This window comes from Trichechus manatus, unplaced genomic scaffold, assembly GCF_000243295.1.
Source record: "Trichechus manatus latirostris isolate Lorelei unplaced genomic scaffold, TriManLat1.0 scaffold00020, whole genome shotgun sequence".
Classification (NCBI taxonomy): Eukaryota; Metazoa; Chordata; class Mammalia; order Sirenia; family Trichechidae; genus Trichechus; species Trichechus manatus.
This window is the reverse complement of record NW_004443956.1, coordinates 7,537,480-7,560,011: the sequence shown is the minus strand read 5'-3', so window position 1 is coordinate 7,560,011 and position 22,532 is coordinate 7,537,480. Positions and strand designations below refer to the sequence as shown.

Here is a 22,532-nt window from a genome sequence, read left to right as displayed (position 1 = left end):
ATATTTCTTTTCCAGTAAGGAAACAATTCTATTGCTTTTCCTTCTAACAGAAAGAGAGAGAAGAAAGAATAGAGGAAGAGAAGGAAGGAAATTGACTTTGGTGAAAAACCTGATTTGTTGAAAAACGTCATCCCATGGAGAATCCTATTTTGTGATAATGTTGTTAGGTGCTATAGAGTTGGTTCCAACTCATAGTGACTCTGCATACAACAGAACGAAATGCTGCCTGGTCCCGTGCCACCTCACAATCACTGCTCTGTTTGAGACCATTGTTGTGGCCTCTGTATCAGTCTGTCTTGTTGAGGGTCTTCCTCTTTTTCGCTGACTCTCTACCAAGCACTGTGTCCTTCTCCAGCCATCCTCACTTCCAAGGTTCATTCTGACTCTACTTCTTCCAAGACAGACTTGTTCATTCTTCTGGTAGTCCATGGTATATTCAGTATTTTTCACCAACACTATAACTCAAGTGCATCATAGCCAACCTCTGTTGGACATCTAAGCAGTCCCTGGGTGGCGCAAATGGTTAAGCACTGGACTGTTAACCGATAGGTTGGCAGTTCAGACCCACCCAGAGACGCCTTGGAAGTAATCTGGTGATCTGCTTCTAAAGGTCGCAGCCTTGAAACCCCTATGGATTGCTGTTCTACTCTGTATACTTGAGTTCACCATAAGTCGGAGTCTACTTGAGAGCAACTAACAACATCGAACATTTGCTATATACTACTAAATATACTAGATAATGTGTTGGCCTCATTATCCATTGTCTTCATATTCAAAATAAACCTGTAAGCCAGGTAGTATAACCATTTTATCGGTGTGAGATGCTGCATCCTTTCCTCTCCCAAGGGAATTAGCTAAGAAGACCATATACCTCTACTTTTCACTTCTATGAATGAATGAAAGTGTAAACATCTCATGTTTTCCTATTTTAAAAAATGATTTTTTTTTACATCACAACATTTGCCTTAAAGTCTGAAATAGTAGGTAGGTTTTTTCTGAATAACATAGGAATCGTTCAGCACTTCATTTCTGTTACTGTTTTTCTCTCTCTAGTTACCTGTCTCCGGTAACTTGATTGACCTTTACGGTAACCAAGGCTTACCACCCCCAGGCCTGACCATCAGCAACTCCTGTCCAGCCAACCTTCCCAACATAAAAAGGGAGCTCACAGGTAAATACCAATCAGATGTGTCTCTTGCTGTGGATTTTCTCTTAACATCCTGATAAGGCAAAGTTCTCAAAATAAAGCCCTCCAGACTCTATCCAACTCACAGACATACTTTGTTAGGTCTATACGGTGGTTTAAAAAATTGAGCAATATTTTAAAATGGAGGAATTATACTTAAAAATCCTGGTTTCCAGTGTTTCTTGAGATACTGGGAATCTGGGCCGCCATTGCTCCATGGCCACAACACTGTGTCTATGGTTGCTGTCTTCTTTAGGGTGAGGGGCCAGGCAACCCTCTTCATCTCTAAAATGTCTACACCAGCCTGGTATTTATGTTGCTCGCCAAGACAGCATTTGAGTTTGAGAACGTTGGTCTGAAATGTCCTTCGATACATATTCGAGCCTACATTTCTTATATTTTCGAAGTCTGATGCTATTTTTGCTATATCATGTACAAAGGATTTTTTATACAGAGAAAATTATAAACTGGAGCAAAGGATGTTTGTCCTTGAGGCAAGTGTGAAATTACCTATTTTGCCATTTTGTTTAATGCTTTAGGGAAGGAATTTGGCCAAGAAAACATGACAAAAACTATATTATAACTGGTATTGTACCATGCTGAATTTATGCCCCCCACTTCTTTGGGGGAAAGGGTCCTTGCATCAATTGGGTGAACAGAGAATATGGTGTAAAAAATTCTAGCTCTATTCAAGGTGTCTTTAAAATAATACTTTAGAAAGTTAATTTGGGTTGAAAATGTGATTTATTGATTAATTATTAATAAACAAGAATTGTCAAAAGCCAAAAAACAAGTAGGTACTCTACCAGGAAGGAAAAGAACCATGAAGACTTAGAAAGTATTGCCAAATGAGATTTTTATTAGAAAATGATAAAATATTGCCAACATGACGTGAATAAAATTCTTACAACTTGAATGGAAAGTGAAATTTTGAATTGTGTGTATGATTGTTTCCTCAGAAACAAAACAGAATAACCTAGGATATCGCTGAAGTGGACACTGTGAATAAAAGTTGCCCATCTTCTATACGGAAAAGCAAATAATCTTGTTTTGGATTGAGTTTTACAATTGAAAAAATTGAATATACATATAATAAATGTATATGCATAGTTTATAGCCACAGCCATGTATACACACACACACACACACACACACACACAAACAATATTTCAGCGCCTATAAATCAGGCAGAAAAAGATTGCTATTTTGAGGTAAAATTCTGAATTATGATAGTGTAATATTTCAGATATCACTTCTGAAGAGATTCCGGAATCCTAGTATTAGTCCAACAACCTGAGGTTTTGTTTAGTTTTGCTCTTGGTAAGGCAAAAAATGCAATCTGTATCACACAGCTGTCCTAAGAGTGTCTGTGCAAACAGACCTTTTCAAATGGAGTTGCCACCAAAGGCAACTCCACTGCCCTTTTTTTCTTTTTTAATAGACTAAAAGTAGTAAGCAGTTGCTCCTAAGAGTCACTGAATAATTTCACTAAATAATGTTCTGGAAGAACCTGGCTCCAAGTTCTGAAAAAATGAGTTCCTTTCCATGAATCCGTCAGAGAACATGGAGATCATCTGGGGCCTGTCTACTCAGTTTCCATGTTAGTGTGTTACTTTGTGAAGGCAGAAAGCAAAGATTGAGAAGTTCTGTGGCTTAAAAAGAAAATTGGACTTGACTCCTGAGAGTAGAATCTTAACAGTGAAGTTCCCTGGTTTTCTAGTTATTTTATTCTTGTTAGTACCTGAGTATGTTTACATTGTGCCATAATTCTTTTACCGTATTGTGAAAGCCATGTTTTTGCATTTATTTTATATATATTGCTTTTTTAAAAATTGTACCTAGAACTGAGATATAGAAGCCTCCATATGTATAGAAAATGAGATGTTTTGTAGTTGAGTTTAATAGGATTTTGTAGTTTTATCATTTGTTATTTTATTGTGTGCCTTGAACAATTCCAATTTCTAATTACTTCATTCACGTGCACAGCGTGTATTTTTCCCACAGAGTCTGAAGCAAGAGCATTGGCTAAAGAGAGGCAAAAAAAGGACAATCACAATTTGAGTAAGTTGGTTTTATTTATATTCATGACATTCGATACTGGAGTAGAGATTGGCTCATACATCAAAATATTTTTCCAGAAATTTTGAAAGGAAATTGATTTCTATAGATGTTAAAGGTACATTATATGAAGGAAAATTTTATTTCAGAGAAACCAAGGCATATATTTTTTCCCCAAATTTCACATGAGATCATCAAATTGAGTTTGTTTATACACTTGTTTTCAGTACCTGAAGAGTGTTTATATTCCCTGTTTATAGTAGTCTTGTTATTACTGTTTTTCTTTTTTTGGTGAGAGGTAGTCTGGATCCCCAACTACGCAATTGTAAGTGTTGCTCACCCTGGAACTTATTAACAAAGGACATTATGGGATCACCTTCTCCAGTGAGATTTGAAAGGAAAGAAAAAAATAATTTGGAAGGGAGGGAATGGACGAGGTGGACTCCCAAATTTCTGTCTTTATCTGTAATTTTTTTTTTGAAGTCCTGTACCATTTAACGTATTTTTTACATGTTTAATTTAATCGCAATCCAAAATTTTAAACCTTTTTCCTATGAAAGCTTAAATTTTTGTTTAATAAACAAGTAAGAGAGACTGCACAATAAAAAAAGAACCGGGCCTGGAGGAAGAAAATGGGTGTGTGTGTCTGTGTGGTATGTATCTCCCATTTCATGGCCTCAGATCCTCTTTTTCCTAACTTGATTTTTAAGAATATGAGTTAATATATAAACACTTTTCTCCTTATAAGAAGTAAACCATCATAGAACAATACCAGAGTTCTCTGATGTTCCTCCTTGATCCCCAGGGGTAACCATTTTTTTTTTTTTTTTTTTTTCAGTTTGATTCTGCACGTCCCGACCTTTTTCTGTGTATTTAAGAATATACACTCATGCGCACGCAAATAGAAAATAACCTTGTTTTGTGTATATTTTAACACAAACAGTATAATAGTGTCTATATCTGGTTGCTGCATATTTTTTTAACTCAACGGTTTGTCTGGAAGCCTTTTTGCTGGTAGAAATGTAGACCTACCGACTTTTTAAAAATGGCTGCAGAGTTCTCCACAGTGGCACGTGTGATGTTGAGTCATTCCCCTGCTGCTGAGTGTTCAGACGGTCTTCACTTTGCTCGGTTATAGCCAGTACCGCAGTGAACATTCTTGTGCGGGCTTCTTTGTGTGCAGGGGGGTCTGTTTCTCTAGGTTGCTGTTGTTGTTGGTTGCCACCGAATCAGCTCTGACTGATGGCAAGCCCATGTACAACAGAAGAAAACACTGCCTGGTCCTGCCCCATCTTCATGATCGTCGCTCTGCTTGAGTCCATTGTTGCAGCCACTGTGTATTTGGAGTGCCTTCCAGCCTAGGAGGCTCCTCTTCCAGCACTGTATCAGACATTATTTTGTTGTGATCTATAGGATTTTCATTGGCTAATTTTTGGAAGTAGATCACCAGGCCTTTCTTCCTAGTCTGTCTTAGTCCAGAAGGTCTGCTGGCTGAAACCTGTCCACCATGGGTGACCCTGCTGGTATTTGAAATACTGGTGGCATAGCTTCCAGCATCATAGCAACACACACACCATCACAGTCTGACACACTGACAAGTGGGTGGTGGTTTTCAAGGTTGGATGCTGACAAATGGAATTGTGGGTCTCCGAGTATGTGTTTTTCCTTTCAGTAGATACTGCCTGGCATTATGTCTGTTTTAGGTATGAAAAACTTCCCTCATCTTTTAACTTAAAAGATTTGGACTAATGATTTCTAAGATTCCTTCCAGCTTCTAAGTAATTTTACTCTAAAATATTTCTCCTTTTAAAATATTTTAAAATATGATAATTAGATAGTATCCAAAACTTCACTTAACTAAAATGTGGAAAATGAAGTTGGATCTTGTCAAAAATAATATTTGCCTTTGATTAGGCACCTAAACTCTCAAGTCCAGGGTTGTCAGTAAAATGCAAACATGATTAGCTCAAATTCTGAGGGCAATAAAACAACCTTTAAAATCATATCTAACCATTAGAAATTAATACTCCAGGTCAGATTGCCCTTGGGCGTAGCTCTTCCTCTGCTAGGAATTTATCTTGTAAGAATATTTGCCATTCCTTCCAAAGGAATACATTCATTTATTCATTTGGCCATTAACTGTTTATTGAGCCCCTATTATATATGAAGCCCTTTTCTGTAGAAGTGAACCAGTCAGACAGGCCCCCTATCCTTTTATGAGCTTACGTTAGAGTCCAGGGCAGGTAGAATAGAAGAACAACAAATATATTAACATGGTGTTTTCAGACATAGCTTAAATACTATGACCAGGAGGAAATATGCATATGAGCACTGGCACAAGAATTTATAGTGCCTTTGAAAACAAGGGAGAAATTGGAAGTAGCCCACATGTTCATCACTAGAGAATTTATAAATAAATGATGGCATATCCATGTAAAGGATACACAGTGGTCCCTGGTGAAGAATGAAGTGGGTGCGTTAGACTTAGATGGATGTCTACAATATGTTGTTGAATGAGAAGAGCACATGACAGAATAGTATGTATAGTACCACACAATGAATGAAGTGCACATTATATAGGGATGTGCTGGTATTTGTTTATGTGTGCATGGGAGAAGATCTAGAAGTCACCTTTATCAATGACAGTTTCCCCAGTCATATAGGTATTGAGGAGTCCTGGTGGTGCAGTGGTTAAGAGCTCAGCTGCTAACCAAAAGATCAGCAGTTCAAATGTACTAGCCTCTCCTTGGAAACTCTATGGGGCAGTTCTAGTCTGTCCTGTAGGGTCGCTGTGAATCAGAATCGACTTGATGGCAATGGGTTTGTTTGTTTTAGTAGGTATTGAGTGGTATAAAGAGTTGACCTTTACCTTTATATACTTCTGTACTTTTAAAATTTTTTTACAAACTTATATTACTCTTATCGTAAAATAATAGTTGAGGACGGAAGGCGTTGAATTAAAAATAAAGAGTGGCACATTTAAATGTCCTGACAGGGAGAAGTATCAACAATATGCTACGAAGTGAAAGAAGAAAGATGCAGAATATTTTTTTGTGTAACTTCACTTTAAATGTATCATTCTTTATTTAACAAATATTTGTTGAGGGCTTACTATATGCCAGGCACGTATGGGTGCTTGGAATGCAACAGTAAACTCATTGCCATTGGGTCAACTCCAACTCATAGCAACCCTACAGAACAGGGTAGAACTACCCCATAGGGTGGTTTCCAAGGCTGTAATCTTTATGGGAGCAGACTGCCACATCTTTCTCCCACGGAGCACCTGGTGGGTTCAAACTGTGAACCTGAGTGCTTTCAGCACTGTGCCACCAGGGCTCCTCAATGCAACAGTAGGTAAACGAAGTAAGTAAATAAATGAAAGGTGTGGATGTTAGATGGTAGAACGTGTTGTTATCAGGAGAAAGACTGCCGAAAAATAGAGTATCATTGATAGGTGTAGGGGATGGTGGGCCAGTTTTAAGTAGCGTGGCCCATGAAGCCTCACAGGTAAATCTGAGTAACTACCTGAAGGAGAGGAGGAAGCAAGCCATCAGATATCTCGGGAAAGGGTGTTCCAAGCAGGGGAGACGGAAGTATAAAGTCCTAAGGTGGGGAGTGTATTGGGTTTGGTGGAAAATAGCAAGGACGCCAGTGGGCCTGAAGGGGAGGAATGCGGGTACAACACAGTAAGAGATACGGTCAGAGTGGCCGAGGGGTAGGAGCCTGCCAGATCCTTATAGGAGGCCTCAAAGACTTGGCTTTTCTCTAGGTGATGTGGAAAGCTGTTGAAGGGTTTTGAGCAAAGGTTCGATGTGATCTGCCTTATGTTTTATTTAACAGCATCCCTCTGCTGCTGTGTTCTAGATAGACTGAAGGGGATGGAAGCAGTGGGCATGGGGAAAGCAGAGACAGCAGCTGAGAATTGCTATAATCCAGGCAAGAGACGGTGGTATCCTTCCAGCTGTAGCAATGGAGGTTGGAAAGTGGTCATATTCTGGAAATATTTTAAAGGTAGAGCCTGCAGATTTGAGCAGGTGTCAGATGTGAAAAGAAGGGAGGTGCTGAATTGATTCAAAGGCTCTGGCCTAAGCTTTTGAATGGATGGAGTTATCATTAAGAGAAGTCTGTGGATGGAGTGCAGCCCCTATGTGGTACAAACGGTTGATACACTTAGCTGCTCCGAAAGGTTGAAGTTCAAGTTCACCCAGAGGTGCCTCAGAAGAAAGGCCTGGTGATCTCCTTCTGAAAACTGAGCCATTGAAAACCCTATGGAACACACTTCTACTGTAACACACATAGGGTCACCATGAGTTGGAGTCAAGCTGATAGCAATTTTTTTTTTTGTGGGGGAGGGTGGTGGGTAAGTGGAGTAGATGTGAACTGGAAAGACCAAGGAGCTTATGTTTGGGCTATCGATAAACCTCCATGTGGGGACATCTAGTAATCAGTTATGAGTTTGGAGTTCTGGGAAGATGTCTGTGCTGGAAGTATTAATGTGGAACTCAAAATTATGAGACTAAATGAGATAATCAGGAAGGAAATGTAGATAGAGAAAGAGTTCTAAGGACTCAGTACTGGGGATCGTGTGTGTGCGTGTGTGTGTATTTTTAGAGCATAAAAAAATAGTCATAAAGAGATATATAAGAAATTTAACATTGGTGATATCTGGATTTATATGAGACTTATTTCACTTTTTACTTTATGTATTTCAGTATTGTTTGAATTTTTATAATTAAATTTGGTAAAACTAAGAAAAATGTCTTGTTTCAGAGTTTTGGAGGAGATTAGCTTAGAGGATACGTAGTCCAAAAACTCCTTCTTCATAGCCATTGGCAATCACTTAGTACTCTTACTCCTCACTTACCGACAGGTTAGGTTCCAAAGACCAGGTCATTATGCAAAAATTGGCATTATGCAAAAATGGGGGATGATCACATTAAATCACAAAATGGTGGATGACTACATCATTGCATAACTATCAAATTACATCATTACACAACTGCCAAACCACTGAGAATCATGGCCCAGCCAAGTTGACACATAACCTTAACCATCACAGCCAGCATTACTCTCGCCTTGTGCCTCAGTGTTCATTACTGCAAGGTGTACATAGTTAATGTGCAAAATAGTAGGATAGTAGATTTTTTACTACTGTCGTAAATGCAAAATGTCGGATAACAAGATACCCGATAAGTGAGGAGTAGGGTGTTTTCGATTATAAATATTTTTAAACATAAAATATGAACAACTTTAACCCAATGTATTAGACCGTAAATTATTTGGAATTATTTGCTGTACTAGGTAAATTAGAAACATCTATTATCTTGTGTTGATGTTGTTGTTAGGTGCCATCAGGTTGATTCTGACTCTTAGCGACCCTGTGTACAACAGAACAAAGCACTACCTGGTCCTGCACCATCTTCAAAATCATTGCTATGTTTGAGCCCATCGTTGCAGCCACTGTGTCAGTCCATCTCATTTAGGGTCTTCCTCTTTTTTGTTGACCCTCTACTTCACCAAGCATAATGTCCTTCTCCAGGGATTAGTCCCTCCTGATAACATGTCCAAAGTACATGAGACGAAGTCTCGCCATCCTCACTTCTAAGGAGCATTCTGGCTGTACGTCTTCCAAGACAGATTTGTTCATTCTTCTGGCAGTCCATAGTATATTTAATATTCTTCACCAACACCGCAATTCAAAGGCATCAATTCTTCTTCGGTATTCCTTATTCGTTGTCCAGCTTTCGCATGCATATGAGGCAATTGAAAATACCATGGCTTGGATCACATGCACCTTAGTGCTCAAAGTGACATCTTTGCTTTTTAACACTTTAAAGAGGTCTTTTCAGCAGATTTGCCCAGTGCGGTGCGTCATTTGATTTCTTGAGTACTGCTTCCATGGGTGTTGATTGTGGATTCAAGTAAAATGAAATCCTTGACACCTTCAATCTTTTCTCCATTTGTCATGATGTTTCTTATTGGTCCAGTTGTGAAGATTTTTGTTTTCTTTATGTACTGGATTTTGAAATTTAGTATGAAGAAAAGAATGTAAACCATCTAATTTATAATTTTTATATTGATTTCATGTTGAAATGATAATATTTTAGACATATTGGACTAAAAAATATTACAATTAATTTAACCTCTTTACTTTTTTAATGTGGCTACTAGAGAATTTAAAATTACGTATATTACTTGCACTATACTTCTGTGGGACAGTGCTGGCCTAGGGCTGGGGTTTTTGTATGGTCTGTGAACTGAGAATGTTTGTTACATTTTTTAATTGTTGGGCGGAAAATCAACAGAAGAAGAATATGTGTGACATGTGAAAATTATTTTAATATTCAAGTTTCAACATCATAAAACAATTCCAGTGCTTCTTATTAGTGGAATTACATTAGAAAAATAGGACTCCATTAAAAAATTATGGAAATTTCTTTTCTGTCTTGTGATTGTAAGTACCTATATAACATCCCCTGTCTTGTCACTCGGCCTGCAAAGCCTAAAATACTGTCTGGGCTTTGGAGAAAAAGTTTTCTGACCTCTGGTCTAGAGGATCGAGGTTTGAGTTCTGACTGTTCACTGTTTATTTGCCTTAGTATCTCTAAGGTTCTTTTGTCATTTGTAAGTGAGGATAGTAACTTGGATTTCAATATTGTTTTAGGATCAAATAGGAGACATTTTTTATCTAAGGACTTTGTAAACGATAAAGTTCTATACAAGGGTTACTCATTTTTTTAAGTTCTTTGACCTCAGTACCAAAAACGTGGAATAACGGGGGAAATAGGCTCAGGTTTCCATTTTCCTGAAGTGGTGAAGTTAATATGCACGTGCCTTCAATGAGATGTGCTAAATGCGTATGTGGTGCAGTTACTAATAGCCGTGTTCTGTGCTCTTTTCTTGAAGTTGAACGAAGGAGAAGATTTAACATAAATGACCGCATTAAAGAACTAGGTACTTTGATTCCCAAGTCAAATGATCCGTGAGTACAATTGTGTGTTAATCTGCATCATATATTTTTTCATACCTTAATGTTTTCTTCGTATGTTGCAAAAATGCTCAGTTATAAAAAGCTAGAGTAAAGAATTCCTCCCAACCCTTTTGATTCCTAAATAATTTTTACATCTTTCCTTTGCTTAGTCTCACTGGATTACAATTTTGAGGGAAACACACTGAATTGTGCCAAAGGATTCCTGGACATGAGGTGTTTAGCTCTGGGTGTCAGCAGGCAGTTTTCTGAAATCCAAGAATCCTTGGCAAGTAAATACTGAGGTACTAAAAAAATATATATTATTTCAACAGTTCATGCAGTACAGAGTTCAATAGCTGTTAAAGCAAGATATGTTGTCTATTTGCTCTTCAACTTATGCAGTATCTATAGGCACTGACGAGCAGATATTAGAAACCTCAAGTTTAACAATATTCGACAGATTAAAAGTCAGTTTTTACAAAAACTTGCGTGCTCTTTGTCTGTGTTACCGTCAAGAAAAATTAAGTTTTGATCCTCTTGTAAGTACAGGCCAGCTAATTTGAATTTTAACTTTTGATACTCCTTCACTGCCAGCATCCCCCTTTCAGAGATAACAGTTCTAAAAATAATTTTCTCATAGCTCCCATACCAACCTTCTAGTTACCTGCAACGTCAGCAAACAGGACAACAATACACGATTTTTATCCATTAGAAATTGGCCCATTTAAAGCCAGGGGCTAGGGGATGTATACACTTTAATGGCCCCCACAGGCCTTCTCTCAAATTAGCCTTTGAATATGACCTTTTAGCTACCTAATAAAATGTAAAAATGAAATCAAGCATTATCCATGGAAAGCTTATTAAATTTGCTATTCACATTATTGTCAGGGAATTTGTGACAAAATAAAATAAGAACATCGCCCATTGTGAGGTGGTTTTGATAAATGTTCAAGCACAATTTCCATCTTCAACATTTTGCTTTCCCAGCTTTCAAGGAAAGCCATTTTGAAACTCGAAACGTTCAAATTCTCAGTTCTGCAGCACAAATTTATCCTACTAAGAGGCTGTGACCTTCATTTCCTATAGTCAGTCTTGCATGATAGTTGAAATTGAATTCCCATTTTCCTGTTCTTTATCAGTTTTCACTTGTTAGCATATTCTTTTAAACTGTAGCATGTGAATCTCTTTAGCAACATATTATGAAATTACGGGGCTGCAGTGAAAGCCTGTACTATTTGCATATCTTCTGTCTCCATTGTATTAGGATAGTTACGTGTTTATAATCTGAAATGATAGAGATCTTTAATTGTAGGCATTGTTTTAAGATAAAACGCACTATATCTGTATGGTGGTTTTCCCATGCCAGGTTCCTGGAGCCTGCCTTGGGGCTTCTACAGAGACACAGCCTCTAGCTGATGAGGGTCTCTGCCCCATACTCCCGGGGAAGTTGTGCTTCTGTTGATTTTGCATATTGGGGATCTGTGTACACTTCTGTTTGGACAAAAAAAGAAAAAGGGTCCTTTTCATTAAAAAAAAAATCAAAAATCTTCCACAAGTATAATTAATTGATTGGGTCTCAGAAGGAAGCATAACCCAAGTTAATTGGTTTGAAATAGCCATTTCATAAAAACTTTGAATAGCTGCTTGCATGTTCCAATACTGCTTTGCACCTTACTGGCTTAATTGGGCCATTGTTCATTATAATTACATTTCTCTGTGGCTACCAGAGCTTCTGTGACTTTGATCTCGGCCCTGAACATTAAGTCTGCTCTCCACTCACCCCAGGTAGCTCAGGACACCTCCCTGAGTTGCTGTCTTTGGTGCTCAGACCCCAGGGATTAACCCCAGGGAGTTCTCGGGGGGCTGTACTTCTGCCCTTCTTGGAGAACTTCTGTTTTCTTCTTCATCTAACCCACGCGTGAGGATCAATTACTTGGTGGCTTGTTTTAATGCCACTCCATTTCTCCATTTGCATGTCCCACCTAATACTTCCCATCTGCTTTTGTAGCTATAGATGATGGGGTAGGTGAGTCTCCATACATGAAATTGTTTTTGCTTTCATTATCGTCGTTGTCATTATTATCATGAATATTTGTCTATAGAAGGGCTCAGATTAATTAAAGCACAGTAGAAATATGCTATGCTATTACTTATGTAATACATTCTCAATAGTTATTTTTCTGGGGTGCTCTAAATTTTCTAAGGTGCTTTTGCGTACATTTTAATGATGTTCTTAATTTTCTCATACATGAGTACATTAGAGCTATAGTGGTTACGAACTGAGAGGCACCAAGTTCAGGATGCCTGGGTTTGAATTCCAAACCAGTTCTTTACTAGGTTGTCTGACCTTGGGGAAGGTACTTGAGTTCTTGTACTTTATTTTTCTCATCTGTTTAAAAAAAGGATCAGAATATTCCTACCTAGTCTAGTTGTTTTGAAGAATCAATCCTAGAAGGTGGAGGACAGAGTAAGTGGCTTAGGGCATGGTCCCTGGAGCTGGATTTCTTAGACTCTCTGGCTCTGCCACTTCCTAGCTGTGTGATGTTAGGCAAATTCTTTAACCTCTCTGTGCTTTAGTTTCCTCATCTGTAAAACACTGTTAGTACTACCCACTGAAGATTGTCATGTTTAAATGAGCTGTAAGACACTTATAAATGTACCTGACACATAGTAAATGCTACTTAAAGGTACTTATTATAATATGTTGAGCCCTTAACACAGTACCTGCTCCATTATTTGAATTGGGTTCTAAACTTTTCCCAGCATGTCCACATCAAGTATCTCCTTCGATTCTAATAGCTTACGTACAAGGCAGGTAATACAAGTGTAGTATGGCCACTTTACAGACAAGGAAAGAGAGACAGAGAAAGGTCAGATCACCTGTTCACGTTATTCGTAATAAAATGCAGGGCTGCTACTTTTATGCCACACACCATCAAGTAGTGGGTTTTTGTTTTTATTTTGCTTTGTGTTTTTAATCATAGCTCATTGTGTCTGACTGAGTTAGATTTATGATCCTAGAAACATGTAACTATTTCAAATTATGCTGAAGAATATTAACTTTGGCCTAATCAACAGGCCTCAATTTAAATAAGTGACTCTACCTCATATCGGCTCCGTGACCTCGGGCCAGGTGAAGCTTCTGTGTTGCAACACCTGTGTTGTGTCACTCCCTCACAGGGTGCTTGTCTGGGTGAAATAAGATCACCTGTAAGAGGTGATGGTGGGCAGTGTCTGGCACGTGAGAAGCACTCAGTGAATGACAGCAGTTTATAACGCCAGCACTGTTATTACACCTCTAGAAACTGAACGCTTGCCATTTCCATTGAGTCTCACATCCTAAAAAGTCTCTTTTCCTCAGAGACATGCGCTGGAACAAGGGAACCATTTTAAAAGCGTCCGTGGACTATATTCGAAAGCTGCAACGGGAACAGCAACGCGCAAAGGAGCTTGAAAACCGACAGAAGAAACTGGAGCATGCCAACCGGCATTTGCTGCTCAGAATTCAGGTCTGTGACCCGTGTCGTGCAGCGGTTACTATGTGCTGCTTGTTGTTAGGTGCCATCGAGTCAGCCCCGACTCACGGCAACCCCACGTACACTAGAGCGAAGCATTGCCCAGTCCTGTGCCATCTTCACGATGGTTGGATTCATTGTTGTGGCCACTGTATTCTGAGTGCCTTCTAACGAGCACTGTATCAGACAATGTTCTGTTGTGATCTATAGGGTTTTCATTGACTAATTTGTGGACATTGATTGCCAGACCTTTCTTCCTTGTCTGTCTGAGTCTAGCAGCTCCACTGAAACCTGTCTACCATGGGTGACCGTGCTGGTATTTGAAATACTGGTGGCATAGCTTCCAGCATCACAGCAACACACAAGCCAGTACAATACAACAAATGACTGAGGGGTGGTGGTTACTACATACTATTGGCTTCAGAATAGAAGAAGGAAGGATATCAGGAGCATAGACAGTTGACTTACATGATGCTAATACTTGTTAAATACGTGGCTGCCTTAGTATTTAAGAGATGGCGGTAGGGGGATAGTCCATGTTCAAAGCCCATGTTTACAGGGAATGTGAGGACACCTAGTGGATCTTATAATAAGGAAACGCTTGAAAATAGTTATAGAGAGTAGAATTTTTTATGTATTTTAATATCAATTAACGTATACACTCTTTAGGGAGGGAGGAGGGAGAAAGACTGATTTTTATAATGTGTGCAGTTTGTCCATCATTCCATTCAGCAAATGTACACATGACATGGGAGAATCCTCCTTCATATCAACTCCTAGTACTTCCCTTAGGTGCTCAGCTTCTGATGCTGAATTTAAAGACACATCTTCCTCTGAAACTGTCCTGAAGGAAAGAAAGAAAAACTGACTCTGCTGTTGCCTGGGGGAGCTGAGGGCAGTTTTAATTTACTTGCCGACTTTGGAATGCAACTTACGTCAGTGATGCCACATCTTTTTCTTGAGGAGACGGACCCGTGCTTTACTGTATTTTGCCATAGAACCCAGAGTGGTTCTCAGAATCCCAATGCAACTCTTTACGGAGCGATTTTATGGAACGGAAACGTAAAGTGTGACACGTTAGAGACCAGTGTGTTTGACCTAACCGTGTTAATCCGGACGCTGAACGTAGTTAACAGAGCGATTCATTTAGAGTTAATGATTTCTAGTCATTTTCTTGTTCCACAGCACCACTCACACGGCGGGATGTCACCTCTCCCTTTCACTGCGGTGATCCCCAGCTGTGGGGTCAGTAAGCGGAAGGAAGTTCTCCTCTGGGGGTTATGTTTTAGATCTGGGTAGTGAAACCAAAGCAGTTAAATGAATCATTTCTTTTATATAAGTCTCATCTAAGTAATTCATCACGCTGCACCAGTTGTTACCAAGTCAACTCCCATTCACGGCAACCCTCCATGTGTCAGAGTAGAACTGTGCTCTGTAGGGTTTTCAATGGCTGATTTTTTTGGAAATAGATCACCAGGCCTTTCTTTTGAGGTGCCTGTGGGTACACTTGAACCTCCAACCTGTTGGTTAGCAGCTGAACCCGTTTACCGTTTGCCCCACCCAAGGATTCCTCTGGGTAGTGAACTAGAGGTTATGTGTAATTTTAAAGTCTTCCTCCAGCCCTCCCCCTTTCGGCTTTTGTTGTTTGTTTTATCTTGTATCTCTTCAATAAGTTGTTATTGTTGCTAGTTGCCATGAGTCCGCTCTGACACGGCAACCTTGTTATAACACAATGAAACATTGTCTGGTCCTGAGCCATCTTTATGATTGTTGGCGTGTTTGAGTCCATTGTTGCATCCACTGTGTACGCTGAGTGCCTTCCAACCTAGAGGACCCATCTTCCAGCACCATACCAGACAATATTCTCTTGTGATCCATAAGGTAGTCATTGGTTAATTTTTGGAAAGAGATCACCAAGCCTTTCCTTCTAGTCTGTCTTAGTCCAGGAGCTCCACTGAAACCTGTCCACCATGGGTGACGCTGCTGGTTTCTGAAATACCAGTGGTATAGCTTCCAGCATCACAGCAACACGAAAACCACAGTACAACAAACTGACGGGTGACTGGTGGCCATAGGTATCTACGGTCTTGAACTTAGTATACCCATTTATAAAAGCAGTTGTACCGATGTATTATTTCTTTATATAAGCATTAAAATGTAACAGCTATTTTGAAAGAGAAGTGAGGTCTTGTTTTATTTTAAGGTTGCAAACATGTATATTCATGCGAAATATGAATATTGTAAAATATGTAAACGGGAAGTTCCAGAGTGACGATGGCTTGGTTTGCTTCCAGTGACAGTGTGAGGCAGCCACTACCTCTTTTGCATATCACAGAAAACATTATTAATTAGGAAAGCTGTGTCGTGCCACCAGCCACAGTTTTCTAGATGCAATTTATCGCATTATTTAGAAATCTAAGTAATGCTTTAATCAACTGATAAACATTTTTAATTAAACAACAAAGGATTAGAGTAGCGTGTTAGCCTCTCTTAATCCAACTTTACTTCATGGAAAGGCAAGCTGCATGTGTGGGGGTGCTGTTCTTATTAGCGCAGTGGCGTAGATTTACAGGACCACATGTTTTCAGCCTGGGCCTTAGGGCTTCCTTTCATTGTCACTCTAACTGATGCATGCAGAAATTTTCACAAAAGAAAGAGCATGAAGCCTGAATATCAGTGGAACTGCCATTGTATTAAATAGCCCAGGCTTTCAAATGACGCCTGGAGAGACTTGTGGTTTTGGAGGTTGTGTGAAGGAACCTGCAGATACGTGTGTGTCTTCTCAGGCACCCATCTCTTACTGTATTGCCTGCAGAGACAGATACTCCAGGTCAAACCACCTTTGTATAGGCTGAACTTGACTGTCCAGGAGCATGTGTTTCTCCTTGTGGGCAAAGATTGAGAAGCCGTGCCATGTTGGAGAGTCCTTTTTCCTCTGTGATGTGGCAAGGTGACTTGCTTCAAATTTATACTCTGTTATTATTGTTGTTATTTCCATGATACCATAACCATAGAGACGGCATTGCATGTAGGGTCAGGACGCTCATCAGGGAGTGAATTGGGGTCTCTGTGGTTCATTTCAGAAGTGGATACTCAGAGAAAATGGAAGGAGCTTGCTGGGAAGGCATTTTAGAATGAGGGATGGAGAAGTCACTGAACCTCAAGAAAGTATGTGAAGAAAATGTACAAAAAAAAATTGTATCTGACAGATGAGAACTTTCTTGTGGAGTAAAGACAAAACTTTTCCCTTTGCCCTGGTGAGATGGGTTAGATGGTGCCTCTCCAACTTTGGTCACTTGAACAGACAGACCTTCACAGCGTTTGCCATTGCTACGCCCGAGTCCCAGACTTGTTCACAGCGCTCTTAGCCTCTGAGTAGCTTTTCCAACTGTACCTCTAGACCCAAAGAAATATCTACTGTTTTCTCCCTTAAGTCCAAACAGCATATTAAATATTTATGTCCTGATCACTTCGTAGCCATTTGAAAAAACAAAATATAGAATTGAAAGAAAAAGTGGCGTTTCTGTTTTATTTTTAAATAACCACAATTACTAATGGGATGTGTTCGTCTGTTGAGCACTACACAACTTCTTAAACCTTGGCATCAGATTGGACACCAGCACCCTCATTTGTAAGTTCCACTTTGTTTTTCGTGCAGTAATTTCTTTTTATCACAGCAGCCTTCAAAAACACAGCTTTGCTATGCTTATGATGTTATCAAAAAGAATGTAGCACGATCTAGTGCTGAAACTGTGAACTATCTTGAACTTAGTAGTAATCGCGGTGACGTTGCTGTGTTTCCCTTGAAATTTTAAAATATGCTCCAGTGCCCTGTCGGTTCATTGCAGCACCCCTGGATACTACAGTGCAAAGTCTGGGACCTGTGGATCTATATTATTTAATATTTTCCTATAATTAGCTCACTTTTTAAAAATTTATTTTTATATATTTTTTTACAATAACCTCACTGTGAACATTAATACCTATGAGATCTTATCTCCCTGTTTTTTAAATGCAGAATAAAATCAATATACCATCTAAAAAAAAATCATTTCATATACTACCCATTGAAACTCATTGCCATTGAGCTGATTCTGACTCATGGCGACCCCATGTGTTACAGAGTAGAACTGCTCCATACGGTTTTCTTGGCTGTAATCCTTATAGAAGCAGATCGACAGGCCTTCTGCATGGCTGGGTATCCATCACATAAACTTTAGCAATGCGGGGGTTATTGATTTAAAAGAGAAAAAAACAAAACAAAACACAACTTTGTTTCCTTCTCCAAGTATCTGACTTTTACTTTTATTTCAGGAACTTGAAATGCAAGCTCGAGCTCATGGACTTTCCCTTATTCCATCCACGGGTCTCTGCTCTCCAGACTTGGTGAATCGTGTCATCAAGCAAGAACCTGTCCTGGAAAACTGCAACCAAGACCTCCTTCAGCATCACACAGACCTAACTTGCACAACCACCCTTGATCTCACAGATGGTACCATCACCTTCAATAACAGCCTCGGAACCGGAACTGAGAGCAACCAAGTCTATTGCGTGCCCGCGAAAATGGGAGCTAAACTGGAAGACATCTTGATGGACGATACTCTTTCTCCTGTTGGTGTAACTGATCCGCTGCTTTCCTCGGTATCACCTGGAGCGTCTAAAACGAGCAGCCGGAGGAGTAGTATGAGCATGGAAGAAGCCGAGCACGCTTGTTAGCAAAGCCTGCTTGATCTGCATTCACACAAACTGCTTCCTTTCTTGATCCATAGATTTAATAATTTACCCGAATGGGGTTCTCTTGGTAATTTTCCTTTAATATGAATTTTTTTTTCATGCTTTATCTATAGCCCAGGATATATTTTATTTTTTGAGTTTTGTGAAACAGACTTGTATATTCTGTTTTACAACTACAGATGCCTCCAAAGTATTGTACAATAAGTGTACAGTATCTGTGAACTGAATTCATCACGGACTTTAGCTTTCTGAGCAAGAGGATTTTGCATCAGAGAAAACGTCTGTCCATTTTTATTCGGGGAATCTTGGTTTGAGATTTTTATGCCTGTGACTTCCTTGGGAATTAAATGTAAAGTTTAATCAAAAGAATGTAAAGCAACCAAAAAAAAAAAAAGAGAGAGAGTGAGAAAAGAAATCCACACTAACCTGTTTCCACTTTGTAAATGTATTGACTCGCTGGTACTGCCTTAAAGATACAGTACCCTTCAAGCATTGTTTAGTCTTTATACTGCTAACTATTTAAAGAAATCCTATATTCTGTAAAAGACGGGGAAAAAAAGTACAGCGATTTCCATGAGGATTGTCTGGTTAGAAATCTTTAGCTGCAGCTGAAGCGGAAGGGAGGCAGAACTGAGCTCTGAAATAGAGTCTCATCATGCTCTTTTTCTACACGCTCTGTTTCAGTTTTCTTCATCAATGAGTGTGATTCAGTTTTTCATAAAATCTGTTTTGTTTTGCAATAGAAATCACTGTCCTCCCTGAGTAAAATACTGAGCAGCACTGAAAGTTGTTTTTACATTTTTTTTTTTAATTTTAATTTTTGCTTTTGATAAGAAAACACCAAACTGGGCACATTTCTCATTGGCTCTGCAATGTTTATTTTTAAATTTATGTTTTCCTGTTCATTGGATTTGTACAGATTCTTCACTATCACCGTTCTTTTCAGTGTGTGTATTAATTTGTAACAATGCGCATCTCGAACTGAGAAGTTTTCAATATTTTTACAACTCACTGGTGATTTTCCTCATTCTTTGTACACACACGAAAGCAGACTTTTATGCCAGGTCTTGTATCTAAGGAGAGCTTTGCAAATATTTTGTATATTGCAGTCTCACGCGGAACTGTTTTTCCACACATGTAAGGAGTAGGATTAATAGGTTCATCCAGACTTTCTAGAGAAAACCGACTTACATATTTATTTTTTAGTGATATAAAAATAGCAATATTCTTGGAGACTGATAACTTTAGCTTTAGTACACCCATTCTGGTCGTTAAAATTGGGGTTAATTTCAGCCAACTTGCTGTTTTTTTTTTGTTTTTTTTTTTTGAGAGAAATACTGTATTGGCAAATTACTGTTACTTGATAACAATGTTTTAACAAGCAGCAACGTTGTAAAGTTAGTGTCAGTGCATTATCTACTTGTGTAGTCCTATGCAATAACAGTAGTGTTACATGTATTCTAGCAGGCTTCGGTGTTTTCTACAGATGACCTATGGTGTTATGAGCCAGGCTGTTGAATGGACTTTCTTAGTAGCAGCCTGCAGTTAATTAGTGAGTGGCGTAAAGCATATCCATTCAGAATGAAGTGCCTTAAATATAGCAGTAGTCTTTTGGAGGCTAGCACTGACTGAACTATAACGTGGGAGGAAGTTTCAAGATGGTATCTGTAGTCAAGAGAACCATGTAGCATGGTGCCTATGTAGACAATATAAGAACTTTCCAATTTTCCTTCAGATATTTTTAATATTAAATGTATTTTAGCAACAGAGTGCCAACATCTTTCATCAGGAAACCTTATTCAGGAGGGTTTTTTTTTTTTTTTTTAAAGTGTTGAAATGTCAAATGTGAATTGGTGATGGGTGATGGAGGGTTCAGAGAGGAGGCGTGATTGTCAGATGTATGAATGACTGGCTTATGTGAAAATAATCAACTGCATAGTTCCCATGCACATTGGGCAATGAGAATCCTTGGAAACATTGATGATGCTATCAGTTTTATAGCTTTATTACTTAAGGGGGTAGGGAAAATAAGTTCCCATTCTTTCAACCTCCTTAATTGTATAGCTCTTTTTATTAGAATAGTGTTGCAAATCTGCATGAACAGCTAATTGTACCATAGTGTTCATTGATACAATCATAGCATTGTCTATTTTTCTCTTCATATTTATATGGGGGGTTGGGAGGGCAGAGGTCGAAGATTGCAATGCTGTGATGCTAGTTTTCCTTAGCTGATTCGGAAGGTTTTTAAAAATAGAGCAGGGTTGGCTAACTCATGGCCAAGGGATTACGGCCAGGGTTAAGCAACCCTGTAGAAAGCTTTGTTTAGAGAAAGTATGGCATCTTGTACCACTGCCCTGACTCTCACAACTCCTGAGCTTGGCCACCGCCTGCTTCCCTGTCCCCTTGTTCCTCAAAGACAATTTCTGGGAGTTGCGGCGAGCTAGCCCAGGAGAATACTGCAGCCTCGGGGGTGGTTTTATTTATTTCTTTTTTGCCAAATAGTGTGTGGATTTGTTTGAGGGACTAGTTAAGCCAAAAGGATGTGGTTGGGGCTTGCTGTTTTGTAACAAGAGAGTGATCGACACCACTCCCCCCATCTCTAGGGTGCAGAATTGTGACTTGGGTTGGGCTTCCACATGGAGTGTCCAAATGCCAAAATTGTCGACCTGTCTCTGGGTAAGGCAATGGAAATACCAAACCTTCTGACTTTGCCAAAAAATCATATAAATAACCAACATGGTCATACATTGACAGTTCTTTGTGGTGGTTTTTAAATAATAAAGCAATAAGAACAAATAAAATACATAGGAAGTTAAAAGACATAAAAGCACAAAGGAATGCACTTCATATTTGTGAAAAATGCACTGGGGAAAAGTTGATGTTGATAACAGTATAAAAAAAACCCTATTTCTTGAAAAAATGACACATAACTGTCTCTTGTGGACGCTTGGTACTGTAATGTTAATACTAGTCACCTGCTGTTGGATGCAGCAATAATTTCTGTATGGTCCATAGCACTGTATATTATGGATCGACATTAATGTAGCCAATGAAATAATTGAACTGTTGTTCTTGATAGCCTCATTAAAGCATTCGGTTTTTCACGTAGTGGCGGCTGGTTGTGTTCCGTTTAATGCCAGTGTGGAATGTGTTTGCCTTATCAAAAAACAGAAGCACACATTTTCCTTCTATTTAATGAATGACAGATTGCATAAAAATTGTTAAAATGCAGGTGAGTACTTTTTTTTGTTTTAAACGCTCCTCTTGGATGCCACTTTTTAATTTTAAGTATTTTTGATTACGACTTACAATCCGATGAACTGTAATTATGCAGATTTTTTTTTCCTTCTGAATTTAAGGAGATTTTTAAACTCTCAATGCCAAGAATTTGTTTTAGATACAGAAGTTTTATTTAAAATGCTTCAGTGAGAGGTGGTTTTATAAAAACAGAAATCATCAGAGAAATCCTTGCATATTTACAGAAAAGATATTGGGTTTTTAAAATATAAATTTACAGTAATGAAAGCTTAATATACCCAGGCTGCCAGCTCCTGACTGAGGTTTTTTTTTTTTTTTTTTTTTTTTTTTATGAGTATGTTTGTTAACTTTCTTTGTGGTTACCATGAATTTTACCCTTATCTTTCTAAGTTTGAAATGAGCTCTTTCCAACTCTTTCTGTGACCTTTCCTTTTTTTTTTTTTTTTTTTTCCCCTTCTTAATACAGTACTTAAGAATCATTTGATAAATGTTGGATGTGAATTGGGAAGTGTCAGACAAAACATGTCTTTATTCCCTAGCGAGATCTTAAACTTCTGCCCTTTTAAAATATTCTGAGTTACCCTCTGGAGAAAACAAGCAAAAAAACTTCCTGTAACACTTCTGATCTGAGTGTCAGCTCATTTCTTAGGTTTCTTTTTTTTTTCCCTTAAATTATAATATACAATCATCAAAGCTTTTCCTTTTCAGTTATTTGAATTATTTATAATTCCCATAAAAATGTGACTGTACTGTCATAAAAACATATGCAAAAGAAGGAAGATTTCCTACCTGAACAAGAAGATTTTCTGGG

General features: G+C 38.7%; 1 protein-coding gene across 3 annotated transcripts in view; it reads left to right on the top strand.

The window, feature by feature from the left end:
- The window catches only part of MITF (melanocyte inducing transcription factor), a 311,890-nt gene extending 290,322 nt beyond the window's left edge, over positions 1-21,568 (top strand). For 2 of the 3 annotated variants that reach the window (XM_012554486.2, XM_023727924.1), the window contains 5 exons: positions 1,054-1,171; positions 3,173-3,247; positions 10,151-10,226; positions 13,576-13,723; positions 18,044-21,568. In XM_012554486.2, the coding sequence (XP_012409940.1) occupies positions 1,054-1,171; positions 3,173-3,247; positions 10,151-10,226; positions 13,576-13,723; positions 18,044-18,445 (819 nt within the window). In that variant the 3' untranslated portion in view covers positions 18,446-21,568. The remainder of the gene's footprint in view (positions 1-1,053; positions 1,172-3,172; positions 3,248-10,150; positions 10,227-13,575; positions 13,724-18,043) is intronic. The other variant, XM_004372711.2, reaches the window with a different exon arrangement.
- Positions 21,569-22,532: the final 964 nt, after the last annotated feature.